This window comes from Lampetra fluviatilis, chromosome 54 (assembly GCF_964198595.1).
Source record: "Lampetra fluviatilis chromosome 54, kcLamFluv1.1, whole genome shotgun sequence".
Taxonomy (NCBI): domain Eukaryota; kingdom Metazoa; phylum Chordata; class Hyperoartia; order Petromyzontiformes; family Petromyzontidae; genus Lampetra; species Lampetra fluviatilis.
The window spans coordinates 2188029-2204870 of record NC_136328.1 but is presented as its reverse complement, the minus strand read 5'-3'; the positions used below and the strand labels follow the sequence as shown (position 1 = coordinate 2204870).

Genomic DNA, 16842 nt, shown 5'->3' with positions numbered 1-16842 from the left:
GGACCATCTGTCGGCTCCTGAACGCAGATGCCCCCTCTCGGGGCAGCAGCCTACCCCCTTTTGTCACCGCCACTCTCAAATCAATGGAGCGCACCCCCACTAAGATTTCCCTCAACACATTGGTTCACAAAAAGTGTCAAAGTGGTTTCCTCCTCAAATCAGCATCGACACGCTCGCTGCTCATCAATACAGCCCTGGGAAAGTGGTGGAAATTCCACGTTCCTATGGCCCGCCCACCGAGTTTATCCATAGCACAACCACCGGTGACTTCCCCATGATGCGGTATTTTAAAACTAAACTAAAAACATGTTTTTTATTTATTTTACCAGGTAAGGCCCACTGAGCTGTATAGCTCTTTTTCAGAAGCGACCTGGCCACAAATGATAGCCCAATGAAGTGGCTTATCATCATGTGGAAATTTCTAGCAGCGAGACACTCTAAATGCATGTTTCTAAATGCGGAGGGAAGAAACCGGAGGACCAGGAGAAAAATCCACGTGACCACGGGGAGAGAGCCATGCAAACTCCAAATATACAGCAGGCGTCAGAGGGATGATGGGCAGAGGTTCCCATTCTGTGGTCCACACGGCCGTCGGAAGTAGTCCATGGAACTGTTGCAGACATTACGATTTAGATTTTTTAAATTATGTTTTATCGGTGCATGGTGGTGACAAATTTATCTTCAGCGGTTGACAAAAAACCGTGGCTCCAAGAAAGGTTGCGAACCAATGGGCCTAGACGATGAGAACCGAAATAATCTGTCGGAGGAATCAGTGAAGGGTTCTTAACCCTTTTCCTTTGCGATGACGGACGTGTTACATCATCGTCCGTCTTCAGGTTGGAAGACGCACAGAGGCTCCCACAAGGCCATGCGGGAGGGCGTGTGTCACAACCAGCATCAGCAGGCAACAGCCAACTCTGGCTGTCACCCGATGAGGCTGAATTGGCACTTTTTTTTACGTGACAAATCTTACTAATTGCCTGCGTCGGGTGGTGGCGGGTTAAACAACACGTATATAATTGCGCGATCTAACCCCAAAAAACACCTCTATTATGGATAAGTTTGGTCGCGAAAGCCTACTGCGTTATAAACTTGTGACACAACTTGGTGCCGCCAGCTATCGTCGAGTTGCGGTTTTGTCGCTACAGTTCTCCGCGGTGAGTAACAACGTCTTTTAAAAACAACGGCGCCTCTCTCAATACAATTAACGCCGATCCGCTGGGGCGTTCCCGAGAACCATCGGTGAACGGGGACACCCCCCCCCCACTTGCAGACGTCTCGCTGAACGGGAAAGGGTTAACGGCCGCCGGTGAGAAGAGAAGGAATAGAGAAGCGGCTGCAAAATCGCATGATTAAAACACTCCCGACCAACCTTCGTCATTAACAAACACTGCCCTCTGACTGAACGATAAGCCACATCGTAATCTAATGTCTTGTGTGATGACCCATTTTCGGGAGGCGGCAGTGCTCCGAAGCAAATCTTAAATTAATTAAAACCACCACCACCATTGATTTTTCCATCAGCGTAATCGCCACCGTCACAGATACTCATTACCATCAGCGGGCGCTTATGAAAGAGCATTTATGAGACCGCAATTATTTATCAATTGCTCGCTACACCGCACGTCTCAGCGCGGCCACAGTTTCGCTCTCACAGTGGCGACGCTGCGCATGAGCAGGATTCAGCAAAAGCTCAGGGACCCCGATTGGGACATCGGGGTGCACCGAACGTCCGCCGATTCCGTCAACATTCGCGTGTCATCGCATTGCATTCCACCGCACCTCCATCTTACACCTCTCTCACCTCCCCCACACATCGCTCACTTCTCTCGTCCACGCATCCCTGTGCACTGCCAACGTCTATTCCACATCTCTACGCGTCCGCGTATCCGACGTCTCTCATGCCATACCACTACACCTCCGTTGTCCGAACCTCTTCCGTCGTGTCACTACATCCTTTTTGCATCTCACGACGAGTTTGTAAAACACAAATGAAAAACACGTGACAATTTTCTCCATCGGAGGTGGGGGCGGGGGGTGCGGGTGGTGAACGTGGCGGCCAGCACATCTGCAGTATTCCCTCGCTGTTCAAGAACGTCCGCTATCCGCTCTCCGCAAATCGCATCTGGAACTCAAAACGACCAATGCATCGACAGAGCGATAGAGAAAGTGATGAGATAAATTGGTGAGATCATTTTCATGCATTTAATAGCATTTTTTTTTCGTATTTAAGGTAATTCATGAAAAATGTAGGTTTTCTTAAGCCAATGTCAATATCCGCGAAATTTGCTATTCGCCAGCATCTCCGGAACACATCACTTGCGGATAACGTGGGAATACTGTACGAGTTAAAATAGATAATTTGCGCTGGGGGTCCCCGGATGAGCCCACACGACCCTTGAACTCCCAAGCTCACTACCCGCTCGCGATTACACGCGAGAACACCGTCGCCTCTGTGACAGCGCCGAGGCGATGGCGTTGGCGCCAATGACGGCGTTGGTGGCACCACCGACGGTGTCCTTGGCGTCATCAACGACGTTTGCGCCTCCGTTTGTTCCGGCACCCTTCCCGTGAAAGGCTGAGATCTCTCCCCCCCCGCGTTCTGCGTTGTGTAAATTTGGAACATCCAATTAAAGCAATCAACCTCATTACGGAGTGTAGTGTGTGCGCGCATGAGAGACGCGTTTCGGAATTTATTCTTTTGGGGCGTTGGGATTTTCAGGCCCGATTTAGGATGTTTGCCGCTATTTTTGGGCTTAAATTAATGCAATTTTCATACCTCTCAGTGTGAAATTTTGCAGAAAATTGTAAAACTTTAATAATAATGATTTGCAAAATTCGTCATCCAAGTAATACACAAAAGTGCTTTTTGTAAAGCAATTATTTTCAGAAATTAAGCCAATGCAGGTTCCATGTGTTGTTAAAACGGTGTCATGTGATGACACTTTTGGTGGGAAAAGCACATAAGTGACATCACTTCCTGTGAGTGTCTGGTGATTTGTCAATGTAAGTATCAATATCTGGTTAGTGGTGAGTGCTTACTGGTGAGTGTGAAATGTCTTGGGAGTAGTGAGTCTCGGGGTGGAGGAGGCTCGTGAATGACGCCGCTACTGGTCAGTTGGAGGCAGTCGCCCTCCAACAACAACGGAGGGCAGAGGAGTGACGCTCACAACAATGAGCGGAGCGCCGGGCAGTTAAAATACAGCAAGCCGGCAAAGTAGTGGGGCACAGCTGGTGCATCTGCCCAGGAATCTCAGTGAGTCAACCCACGGCACCTGCTGGGTCTGTCCCGTGACCTCCTGTCAGCGAGCCTTCGACACTTCACGTGGCCTCAAGATGGCACCTGGCCTGGCACAGGCACCGTGGTGATGTCACCGTCACTTCGTGTGCGAATAGCAGGTATTGGTATCGGAGGGTCAGTTGAGTGATGAGTGTTACCTCACCCTGTGTGAAGGTTGGGCTGCCCTGCAGTTTCAGCTTTATCGGGGCTCGTTATGTTTAACTGCCTTGGGAAGGACCTGAGCTGGATACTGCAATCGCAGCAAGAACGTGGGGTCATGGGTGGAGCTGGGGAGTGGTTGATGGCTGATAAGGGAGGGTTTGACTTAAGCGAGAGGGTCCATGGACTTGTGACAATCCAGACAACGACCCAAAACAACAAAAAACACATTTGAGACAAAGTTTTTTTGGGATAAATTACTTGCATTTTTTTTTGTAAGTACATGCCATCGACTTTTCACAGAATACATGAGATTATTTATCATTATTTTATTATTTTCCTTCTATGTGACTTTACCGAAAGAACCAAGAAGATGAATCCCTGCAGTCACGAAAGCTTTAAATCGGAAGGAAAGTAATTAATGTGAGCCGACGGTGAACGAGGTGGCATAGCGGGAGTAGCTGAGAACGTCTACAGAGTTCCCGAAAGAGGCGTGGTTAAGGGCGGAGCCAGAGAGGGAACACCTGCGGTGTAACCTGGAACCGTCGGGAATATTCTGGATGGAGGGCGCGGCCGAGGGTGGAGCCAGGCCGCGCCGAGAGGGATAAAAGGGAAGCCCCGATCACAGATCCGGGCTGTCTGCAGGTGAAGTGGAACCCAAGTGCTACGTCTCCGTCCCTGTCTTCGACATCGTGAGTCAGGCAGCACACGTTGGCTGCTCTGACCCGATTATAGTTATCCCGTATGTAAGATAAATAGGTGTATTGTGGTCCTACGCGTAACAAGAGTGAGAATAGGTGTATTTAGTCCCGTGTGTAACGGTGTTGCATAAAGTGTAGAATAAACGATGCTGCCTCCTAAATAGTGTCTCTGAATGACTCACTACACAAACAAAGGGACGGACTCTTGGATTCCTATCTTCACACTGCCAAAATATCATCATCATCATCATCATCCCTCAACAACTTCAAGCATAGACTACGGATCAGCCTGATGGGTAGCAAAACAACCCAGTAGTCTCCTCCATGTAGCCTAACTCCCGATAATAACAACAACAACCGCCATTCGCCACTAAGTGGCGGTGATGTCACCACGATGCTTGTGCCAGGCTATGTGCACGTTGAGGCCACGTGAAGTGTCGAACGTCCCCTGGCAGGAGGTCACAGGGCAGACTCAGGTGCCACGGGTCGACCGACTGAGATGACTGGCTGATGCACCACCTGTGCCCCCTACTAACTCGCACACATGCTCACACGCGCGCGCGCACACAAACAACAAACGTGTTTTTGTTTTACACTCGCGTGTAACGTGTTTAATTGTAATTAGTATGCTTTGTTTAATTGATTGAACAATCTGTGTTGTACTTGTTTGGGTGTGGTTTTCATGTCAGCCCTCGGCGGTTTCAAACCTCACCTGCATCACCTTTTTTACCTCGAAGGTTTATTATCTGCACTGCACGTCTTTCACTCCTCTTTTTTGTGAGAGTAATATAAAAACAAATACTAGATAATCCACTCCAAGTGTGTTTTCCCATCAACTCTCGATTATTCCTCCCACCGCACCTCCGATTAGCACACATTGGCCAACGTACAGACGCACGCACACACGCACACACACAGCCTTTCGCAGTCATCCTTGCGGAGTGGAGAAGAAGTTTTTGGAGTTTGCTCCGGAGGGCACTTTCATTTTGTAATTCGACGTTAAAAGCCTTGCACTCTAAATAAAACGCGTATGCAAAAATGAGAACGTGACAATTTTCTCCATCAGGGGTTCATTTACAGGGTAGGGGGGGAGGTGGTAGTGTAAAAAACCCGCCGGCCTTCTGACAAAGCGACACTCATCACTCCCCTCGAATGAGCAAAAATAAATCTCTCCCTCCCCTCGTAGGTCATTAAATTAAAAGTAGTTGTCGCACCTAATTACCGTAAGGTTTTCAAAGTATAACCGAAACGCGTTAGCCTTCGGCGATTCACAAATTACCTTGTCGGCGGTTAATCTCCTCCCACAGACACAAAAAACCAATATGCCCTTTTCTCGTTACAAAGACCGCATTTTTTCTTTGAAAGGCCGATAGTGGGTATCTGAGCAGCGCAGCAAGGCTGTGCGGTTATTTCTTTTTTATATTTATTTATAGCTACGTATTTATTTAATCTGGAAGGCGATGGGGGGGGGGGCGGCCGACGTTTTGTGATTTCCCTCGCGGCCGAGCGACGCGAGCTGACGCGTCACGCCGGACGCACGCGCGCGACGGTCAGCGCTCGCTGGGCCGGGCTCGCGACGTGGAGGGAGCCGGCTCGCCCGGGTTGATCTCCCAACGCAAGCCACGTTGAAACGGCTTTCGCGACCAATATTATTCATAATCAAGGTTTTTGGGTTAGATTGCGGAAGTATGAATGTTGTGTCGTAACCCTCCACCACCCGACAAAGCCAGTGAGGTTTGTCACGTCAACAACGCGCCAATTAGTTACTACTTCAGCCCACCGGCCTTAAATCCGCCCCAACCACCCCCCAATGCTCCAGCTCCCACGCACCCCCCTCCTTACCGCAAACCCCCCCACCCCACCCACGTGCCCTGGTCACCCAACGGTACAAATGGGTCCGCCGCAGGTCGCGAATCGGAAGGTCACGTGCGCTGGGGAACTCCGCGTGCTGCTACATCCCAGGAGCATTGTGGGTGGTGATGACGGGCTTGTGAAGGCCTTCATTCAGCGGAGGTTTTGACCACGGCCGACGATGATGACGATGATGATGATGATGATCGCAACCAATGGGGATGAACTACGGTAAATGACAGAAGATAAATAAGGCCACAAAGGTGGGGCCCCCAGGGTAAAATGTATAGAAAAATAAAAGTCAGAAAAGTGAAACGAAACTCAGAAAAATGGAACGTTGCATGGCGCGATTGGAACGCGAGCTGAAAAGTGCACACAGAGCACGGTGGAAGTCCACGCTTCGGATCTGCACTGAGAGACAGGAAGGGGGGGACACGTGGGGCACCGGAGATCCGTTCAGAAACGTAAAGCGGACTTGAGCAAGACCCGTCACTGACAGGGGGACGATGGTCAGCGCTTGAGACGAACTTTGGAGAGGCGACCAAGGAGGAAGCACGCCCGAGAGGGCGTCAAAAGCCATGGCGGGGCGATGAAATCGGCGAGCGCAGGCAGCGGCAACATCGTCCGTTGCATCGTAAGACCGAGGGAGATGGTGACGGCTTGGCAGCGACGATAAATGCAGCCCCACGTCATCATCGTCACGATCCATCTCACTCCTGAACGCAAGCCGATCGCATTTCTCCGATCTCATTTCTCCAATCTCATTGCTCCGATCTCATTGCTCCGATCTCATTGCTCCAATCACATTGCTCCAATCTCATTGCTCCAATCACATTGCTCCGATCTAATTTCTCCGATCTTATTTCTCCGATCTTATTTCTCCGATCACATTGCTTCAATCTCATTGCTCCAATCACATTGCTTCAATCACATTGCTCCGATCTCATTGCTCCAATCTCATTGCTCCAATCACATTGCTCCGATCTAATTTCTCCGATCTTATTTCTCCGATCTTATTTCTCCGATCTCATTGCTCCAATCACATTGTTCCGATCTCATTACTCTGATCTCATTGCTCCAATCACATTGCTCCAATCTAATTTCTCCGATCTTATTTCTCTGATCTCATTGCTCCAATCACATTGCTCCGATCTCATTGCTCTGATCTCATTGCTCCAATCACATTGCTCCGATCTAATTTCTCCGATCTTATTTCTCCAATCACATTGCTCCAATCTCATTTCTCCAATCACATTGCTCCGATCTCATTGCTCCGATCTCATTGCTCCGATCTCATTGCTCCAGTCCTGGGATGCAATGATCCATCTCATTCCCACACACGGGCCGATCTCATTGTTCCATCTCCGCAATGGTCTTCCTTCAAAGTGAATCCGCTCCTTTATTATTATTCCTACTTCTGTATTAGTATTCGTGAATTACATGTCGGAGTTTTGTTGATGATGATAATGGCCATGAGTAGATTTTTGTTTACAAAGACATGCTTTCCTGTCCAATGATTGTCTCTTATTGACTTTTATCAACTAAAGAAAATACTTGTACAAAAGGAGATAAGAGTCCATTACTGTCACGAGTTCTCTTGCGGCAAGGGGATTTAGGATTTATTCACCAATTAGTTTTGCGGACAAAACACGAGTTTATCATCAATGCTAGCGAGATGCGAATCACACTCGGTGTTATTTATTTATTTATCCAGCCGGTTCCGCTGGCTGCTTATTTATTTATTTAGTCACCTGTACATTTCGCGGTGCAAAAAAAAACGGCGGCGAGTTCAACGCCGCCGGCAGAAAAAAAAAAATCGATGAACAAAACTGTTGATGGAGCGAGCGGCAGTCAAGGGAGGCAGTCTTTGCGCTAAAAACAAGACAACCTCGGGGAGCGGACGCGGAGACGAGACGCGATGGGACGGGCCGTGCTTTAGTCATCAAAGGCCCTGTCTGACGATAGCGATGGTGACAAACGCGGTTACGTTGGCGGCGCGACTGCTAAAAATAAGTCTACCTTTGGCCTCACATTCTTGGACGAACGCAACAATGGCCTGCTGCTAAGGATTGGCTCTCAATAGATTACAACGTCCGCGTATCTGTCAAGGAGTGTAAACCATCATCATGCGAACTCCTTTGTCGTCCTCGCAGCAGCAGCAGCTTCTGGCTGGCCGTCGAACAAAGGCGTCTGTCACCGCATTGCACGGCGCTTTCAGATGCGCTTCTTCTGCGGCCGTCTGGAACGATCTTCCTTCCGATATTAGAAAGCCACTGGAGCTACGTCGTGCAGAGATAGCCTACTGGACACAATCAAAGTGCAAACTGCTTTACAAACATCGTGGGGAAAACTAAACAAAATGTTTTTTTTATTTTACCAGGTAAGGCCCACTGAGCTATACAGCTCTTTTTCAGAAGCGATTTGGCAACAAATGATAGCTCAACGAAGTGGCTTATCACGTGAATTTTTTTTCATAGCAGCCAAACACTGATTGTGGAAGAAAATAACGTGATGTCGATTCCAATTGTGGATGGAAAAACCGAGGGACCCGGAGAAGAATCCACGTGACCACGGGGAAAGAGAGACACACGCAAACTCGAAATATACAGCAGCAGGCATCTGGGCTGGGATCGAACCCACGATCTCCTGCATACCAGGCGAGGTAGTTAACATCTCGCCACCGTGGCGCCCCAATGCTTCACTGCGCTTCAGAAGTGGCCGAATGCTACGCAGGAGATTCAAGAGAGGCGTGACCGCGTCGGGAAATGGCCGGGGTGGTGAACAAGAGTGCAGACGCGGCTAATCAGACGGGACGGAGAACGTGACGGTCGTTTACGCGACGCTGCGCCATGCGTTCAAATATTGCAGTGCGAGCGGGCGAGCGAGCGAGCGATAGAGCGAGCGCGAAAGCACGACTGAAAACCGGCGCCGATGCGTTTAAGGGAATGTGTATTTTCGGAAATAATCAGAGTAAGGTCATTTTGGCCCGAATTCTAATTCACGTAAAGTGAGGCGCGTGCTCTCATGAAGGTTATTAATGTCTTAAGGCAAGCGGCGGCTGCTATGTCCAGGAAATTATCTGCGAATTTGATTTATTACGACACATCACGCTTAGACAAATAATAACGCCCCGGCGCGGTATGGAAATGAACTGTCGGCAGCCATCCAAGCGGGCCCGAAAATGTGAAATTATTCCTGAGATTCTCATTACAAACTAAAATAATATAAATAGCATTTAGATTGCAATCGGCGGGAGAACGTCACGCGTCGCGTTTTTTGTTGTTTTCCTTTTCCCCCCCGAACAATCCGCTCACGGCTGTCTCTTACACGGCCGCAGCCAAAGCCGCTCCGTGCTCGGAACTGCCGCATTCTATCTCTGCGATATCACCACGCGTATCACGACTGCCTCGTTCTATCTCCGCAATTTCGCCGTACGACTCCGAAATTCGTTTTTTTGCCGTTGCTTCCATCTCCCGGTAATGTCAGAATCAGAATCGGAATATTACACTGGAGGAATCCGATGAGCCGCAAAGCTCTTTCTCACAGATGTCCAGTCTGGTGAGGCCGGAGGAGGTGCTGATGGGCTAGACAAGTTGTCTTCACTCATTTTCAGAGGGTGGGGACCCGCTTTCGCCGATAAGACATCATCAATGTGAGAGCCGCCTCACATTTGAAACCGTTGTTGGGTGGATAATGGGGGCTGTTTTAACTGTTGTGCACTGTCGGGGCCGCACGTCAGGGGCCGCACTAAAGGCCACCAGTGGCTGCCAGTGGCCCGCGGGCCTTGCAATGAAGAACGCGATATCGCCGCAAGTCTCCGACATACGCCGGAGACGTACGTCAGAATCGGAATCAGAATATTTACCTATATCGGAGGAATCCGATGAGCTACAAATCTCTTTTTCACACAGATGTCCACTAGGACGTCGACGGCAGGCCTTGAACGTAGGGGGCTGATGCAGGAACGCGTTTCCTCCGGCCTTTGCTTACATTTAATCTTTGGCAGAACGGCCAAAACCTCCATCGCCATTACCACCGTGGTTAATGTCCCCATGACTTTGCTCATTGATTCCTCCGCCCATGGTGAGGACTCGATCTCGATCAGACCGACTGTTTTGCTTCACCCGTACTGTGTTCAACAAACCCCACACTTGCAGGTCACAACAAGGCACTCACTCACCCCACCCACATCTGACTCACTGTTACACCCACTCATTCATTCATTCACCCACCCACCCACTCACCACACTGCAGGTCACATCACTTCCCTTTCGGCTTCTTCCCTCGCACTCCTCCTCTCTTACAACCTCGCTCAGTTCAGGAAACCAATGTACGCTCATATTTTACACATTCAACGGTGCTGTTCGTTGCTGGCCGCTTATCACATCGGGCCTCCCGACACCCCGTGCGGTCAAACATTTCACGGCAAGCCTCCCGATATTAATTGCCTGACCATCTCTGGGGTATTTCGTACACACGCCGTCGGCAAACTTCTCTCCGCTGAGAGCCGGCGCGGGCACATGGCGGCGCTCCGAGGCCCGGTCGCAGCGTAATCCCTGGCAAGATCAACGCGTGGCTCCGTGTGATCTCGGAGCCCTCGAGCGACGGCGCCGCAGCCGTGGCATAAATCCCCGGCAACAATCGATGCTTCTTAACGAACTGTACCGCGCGGTTTATACGGCGCAGACGAAACGTCCCCGACGCACTCAGCTTGCCCCACCGCGCCACCTACCCCCCCACTCCCCTCCCATCGTGCCACCTCCTCCACCCACAGGGCCACCTCCTCTACCCACCTCTCCCCCCACTGCACCACCTCCTCCACCCACGGCGCCAACACGGTTTTGAAACTCCGGGTTTCATAAGCAGAGTCGGACTTGTTAAGCAAACGCTGCTGAGTTGCCAAATGCTACTGGCAAGAGCACTCCATACACAGTATGCCACCCTGTGCAATGCAAAAAGGAATACTAGATGAAACTTTATGGCGCAACTGCTGTGAAACATCACGTCTCATGACCTATATAAAGATTTATATTTCGGAACAGACCTCCGCTCTTCGTCTGCATCGACAAATAGAGCATTCTGAGTCATCGGCCTTCTGGATTTCGGTTCCATTACTCGACCCAGCGGATTAATGATAGCAAAACGTGGCGTAATAAAAGCCCTGCCCATTACCCACGTGTGTGCCGCTGGACGGGAGGTGAAGGACAGGACTTGGTGAAGTCACAGCCATCTTCATTGGCCATGCCATGCTGGGCGTGGCCTGTACGGGGTTGCCCGCCTTCGGGAGGCAGGAAGTCCGGGCGGATTTTGTTGTTGTTTAAAGGGGGCCTGTTAATCGACGATTTAAAAAAAAGGAGTCGATCGTATGTACGTATGTATGAATCTACGTACGTATGTTGAGCTTCTTCCGCACCGTACGTAGCCAACTGGGCTAATCGGAGGTGAGGCAGTCCATTAAACGTCAATGCGCTCAAAACCACAGGACGGCCGGGGCAACGATCGCCACGCAACAATCCGCCCGCGGTTTAATCCCTCCACCTCCTCCGTGGGACGTCCCCGCAGCTCTAAGCTCCCCCCCCCGTCCGCCCTCTCCCACACAGTCCCCCCACCCGCCCCCCCCCCGGCCCCCCCTTCACGGGAGGCTGTCTCACCTGATGCAGGGCCGTTAATCCATCCTCGTTACACAGGTCGGGGCTCACTCCGCTCCGCAGCAAGGAACGCACTGCACACGCGCACACACACAGGGGGGTCTTACGCTTAGCCACCGCGCACGCGAACAGACTGTTGAAGCGAGTGCCGCTCATAACAATGATCATTATCATTCTAAGCACCAAACTAAGACTGCTATTTGTATTTCACCAGGTAAGGCCCGCTTTTTCAGAAGCGGACTGGCCACGAATGATAGCTCAACGAAGTGGCTTATCGTGTGGAAATTTATAGCTGACAAAAAAACTCTAAACGCACGACGTTGAGTCTAAATGTGGAGGGAAAAACCGGAGGACCCAGTGGAAAATCAACTCAACCACGGGGAGAAAGTGACATGCAAACTCCAAATATACAGCAGCGGGCGTCAGGGTTGAGATTGAACCCACAACCTCCTGTATACCAGGCGAGGGAGTTATCTTTCCAGTTACTATTTCTGTCTGTCTGTCCGTCCATGTGTCTGTAACATAATTCTCCTGAAGTTGATCCAATATGACAGATACTCGAGTGCAGAGTTGAATTGCTATTGAGGACTAACGTGGACTAACAATTTGTTAACCGGTTGCCCATAACATGGAGACAAAGCAGAGCAAAAAAAACAAAAAGACTACATTCTAAAAAGGCTAAATCACATTTGTCACCACACCTCCGATTAGCAGGCTTGGGCTACGTACGGCGCGAAAGAAGTTCTAGAAACATACATACACACATATTCCTAGGTTTTTTCGGTAAAGTCACGGTTCCACCTGAAGACGGAAGCTTGTGTTGCCTCGGAAACGTCGTGATTTTTATGTTATTTTTATTTTACTTTTATTAATTTTTATTTTTTACCTACGTGACTTTACCGAAAAAACCTTGCAGTCACGAAAGCTTCAAATCTAGAATACATACACACGTCCCTCACTGCTCATGAAAGACTCCCGAAGCGAAAAAGGTGGTTGAAGGGCTTCGCGTCACTCCACGCGTACGCCCGTGGCTTCTCTAACTTGTTTAGTAAAATACGCTAACTTAGAGCGCTTCGTCAATCGCACACCACCCAAGGCGGATTTTTACTTTCCGCGAGGTAATTTAATAAATTCATTGCAGCAGCAGCGCATTCATACCGCAACGCCGTTTTGATGAGGCCGGAGTTGGTAGTTAGCACACGAGCCATAACAGCCAGCACGGAATGTCACGTTCAGATGTTCCACTCTATCCGCAGTTACAGGCTGGCTGCCTGCCTCCTAGCGTCAAATGAGGCGTTAAATAGGCCGCATGTAAACCATGCCGTGCGGCGTGCCGGTCTCCCACCAATCCCCCCTCAAACACCCCCCCCCCACCACTACTCCGTTGTAACTTGACCGATAACAGTGACGGATTTTTTTTTTTCCATTCAGACGCTGTCTTTCCTACAGACCTGTTCTTCACCTGAGGACGGCTGCTTGCGTTGTGGCCGAAACGTCGTGAGAATTATTTTATTATGTTTTATTATTTTATTATTTCCCTTCTACGTGACTTTACCGAAAGAACCAAGAAGAAGAACAGTGACGGAGCGCTGAAAAATGTAAAGAACACTCCGATTTCTCCAGGCAAGTCCAATCGCGGCACAGGTGGTTTCTCCCACCGCCCAGGTTATTTGCCGCGCCGAGCCAGAACCAAAGCGGGGGAATCTGCTCGCGAGACTTCTGAATCTGGCTCGGGGCCAAGCAGGGCCAGGGGGTGGGGGGGTGGTGGTGGGGGGGGCGACGTCCAGTCAGGAGGCTGTGAGGACACACACAGCGTCGGCGGCGACGCGTCGCGACTCGTTCCACTGCGCGCGTCGTCAGCAACGGCACGGCTCGGATTTTGCAGTGGGGAAAAACAACTTGGGGGGCGGGGGGGGGAAGAGCTCGTGAGGCCACGGAAGAAGAAGAAGACGTCGCACCAGATGGGAAGACACAGTTTGAGCCAGCGGACAGAGACTTGGCACAGCGGGATTTATAACAATAATAACAGCAGCGGAGAACGCGGAAAAGGGTGAACTCAAGTCTACGGCTCGGGCAGAAACGCGTAACTCTGCCAGGTGATGAATTTCACACGTACACCTGAATTTATTATTGATGTGCGATGTTATTTATGCGGGGGCGGCAGGGGAGCGGAGACGCAGTGCTTTCGCACCATCAATCGGGCCCAGCTGAGAGTTCAATTCCCGGCCATGGTCAATCCGAATTGGTCCCGGCTCCCTCATTACCCCAAAACAACGCTCAATGACCAGCACGGTGAAGTATGGTCAAACGACCCCCACAACCAATCACGGCGTGGGCGAGCATTGCATTGACAGAGAGTTGTGAATTATTCAGTTTTATTACGAATGTATAGACCTTATGTATGCGGTGGATGCTGACGGTGCTTTCACGACGGAAGTGATACAGTGAGGTGCGTGACCACTTCACCGCCTCTAGCAGCATGTGGCACGCATGTGGCACGCATGTGGCACGCATGTGGCACGCATGTGCCACGCATGTGCCACGCGTCAAAGGTGAAGGCACAGCCCCGCAATTTCTTGCCACACGTCACCGCTGGCGCAAGCGAAGCCCTAAGAGAGCTCACCTCGGGGACGTTATTTGGCCTACTCTTCCACGCTTGGCGGACATCTCGAAAGGGGTGGGAGTTACCCACACATTACCCTCACCACACGCGACCAGGCGATCGACTAAATGTGGTTCATCCTATTATACCGCTGCCTGATGCTGGGTGGACAGAGGAAGTAGCCTGGTGGGTGGTGGTGGGGAGGGAGGAGAGATTTAAAATAAACGTGGCCCCGTTTGCCGTGGTGAAAAAATGTTAACGACATCGCCTGGTATACAAGATGTCGTGGATATGTTCCCAACCCTGATGCTTGTTGTAAATTTGGACTTTGTGTGTCTCTCTCCCCGTGGTCGCGTGGATTTTTCTCTGTGCCCTCCAGTTTCCCCCCTCCACATTTAAAATAAACTTCACGTGTTTTAAGAGTATTTGGCTGCTATAAATTTCCACGTGACAAGCCACTTCGTTGAACTGTTATTTGTGATGGCCAGGTCGCTTCTGAAAAAGAGCTAGACAGCTCAGCGGGGCCTTACCTGGTAAAATACAAATAGTTTGTAGTTTGCAAGTGCAGTGCCGGGAGATCGACAATCGAACCGGTCATCTCTGGAACATGAGGTCAAGCGTGCCGACCCCGACGCGACGTGACAGGTCGTGCGTAGGCATGAGGAGGGGGGGAATAATCCGGGCAGCGTCACATGACTGAGAATCCATACCTGGCGGGTGTCGCGCCGAGATGTGATCGCGCGGGAAAACATTTTCCAGGCCTCATTGGGTTTTCTTAAATTATTAACAAGTCGCCGTGAGTAACGACCTGCTGCGCTAAATGACCTTTGCATGAAAAACACTGCCTTTGCGGTAAAACACTGCTTTCCCTGGAGCCCAAGTGAAGACTTTGCCCTCAACAACCACAACATTCTCATATTTCACAAGCGACCTGGGGCATTAAGACTGCCAGTAGGGGGCGATGATTGCCAACTGAGTAACCTGCGGCGGTGTAACTTTAGAATTTGACAACTTTGGACCCTGGCAATGGCACAAGATGGGCTTGCCCTCACGAATGAGGCCAGGGGACCTTTGACGTCCACTGCGAAGCAGTCGGTGCCGGAGTGTTGTTTATCACGGCTATTACACACCGCAATCATAATCCTGGGGCCCCGCTGTGGTGAGATGTTAACTTCCTCGCCTGGTATGCAGGAGATCGTGGGTTCGATCCAGACCCTGATGCCTGCTGCTGTGTATTTGGAGTTTGCGTGTCTTTCTCTCTCCCCGTGGTCGCGTGGATTTTTCTCTGGGGCCTCCGGTTTTTCACTTCCACATTTAGAATGAACATCGCGCGTTTTAAGTATTTTGCTGCTATAAATTTCCACGCGATAAGCCGCTCTGTTGAGCTATACAGCTCAGTGGGCCTTACCTGGTAAAATAAAAATTAATTAGTTATATATCATGACGGCTGGTGTAATCTGCCCCCAGTTCCATTACGAGATAACAGAGACTGCTCCTTACAGATGTTGCCGCACTGCATGGCGAGACTTGCTGTACTACGAGAGTGGAAAGGAGACACTAGAAGCAAAGTTTAATGTTTGGTAAAACAAAAATAAAAAAAATTATCTGGGAGTTCCAGTACATGAGGCACATCCATCCAATAAAAAAAACGAGAATCTACAAACGCAACTGGAACCCTTTCTGTAAGCCAATTAATTACGCATAAATCACTCACGGATTATTTAATGATGCGTGCATTTATAGCCCCTTGCATCTCTCGTGTTCTAGGTGTTGGGACGGCTCCCCTGAGGGAAGTGGGGCGTACATCGCCGTTTTAATGGTATTTATTCTAGCGCGCATGGCACAGACTCCCGCAGATCACCGGCCCTTCTTTAAAAATCCACTGCTGGATGAGGGCCTTTCAGACACCACGTGCGTTGCCCGGGGTTACATTGGCCCAGCGACGGAGGGCAGCACGGACGTGGGAACACAGAGCCCATCGCAATCTTCATAAAAATACTCAACGCAATCGTCGATAGCACAGTCTTCAAAGGGAAAGCAAGTTATGGATGAGGAGGGGTCATCTCTCGAAACGTCGCCCGAAAAATGTTTGTTTCTTTTAAGGCTACACGCACACACAGTGCTATTGACGAACGTGTAGAGTTGTTGTTGTTTGTGCACCACTGCTAATGCATCATCAGCATCATCAGCATCACCAAATAATTGTGCCCAACCGTTTACAGAACCACCATCCACTGTCAACCCAAATAAACAAATACATTGCATGAAGAGAATATCTGCCACAGTCATACAGGCCATAATAAAGATAATTAAGGAAAACAAAGGAGTGGGAGTCAAAGCAGCAGGAAGCATCTCCGGAGGCACGGAATTGAAACGCAGCCATTCACACATCACTGCTTTTCTGACATAGTGAAATTTATTCTAGATTTGAAGTGTTGCTGTGACGGTTCCACCTGAAGACGGAAGCTTGTGTTGCCTCCGAAACGTCGTGATTTAATTTATTTTCTTTCTTTACCGAAAAAACCAAAGAGTATAGTGACATTTATCAGCCATCAGAGATGTGCTGAACCATAAATATGCTCGACTCTTGAGGTGGATCAC

At 50.0% G+C, this 16842-nt stretch overlaps 1 protein-coding gene across 1 annotated transcript in view; it reads right to left on the bottom strand.

Moving 5' to 3' along the window:
- Nucleotides 1-16842, bottom strand: part of LOC144949513 (protein phosphatase 1 regulatory subunit 16A-like) — a 137740-nt gene that overhangs the window by 45877 nt on the left and 75021 nt on the right. Inside the window, exon 3 of the mRNA XM_078879438.1 lies at nucleotides 11643-11713. Within this exon, the coding sequence (XP_078735564.1) occupies nucleotides 11643-11713 (71 nt within the window). The remainder of the gene's footprint in view (nucleotides 1-11642; nucleotides 11714-16842) is intronic.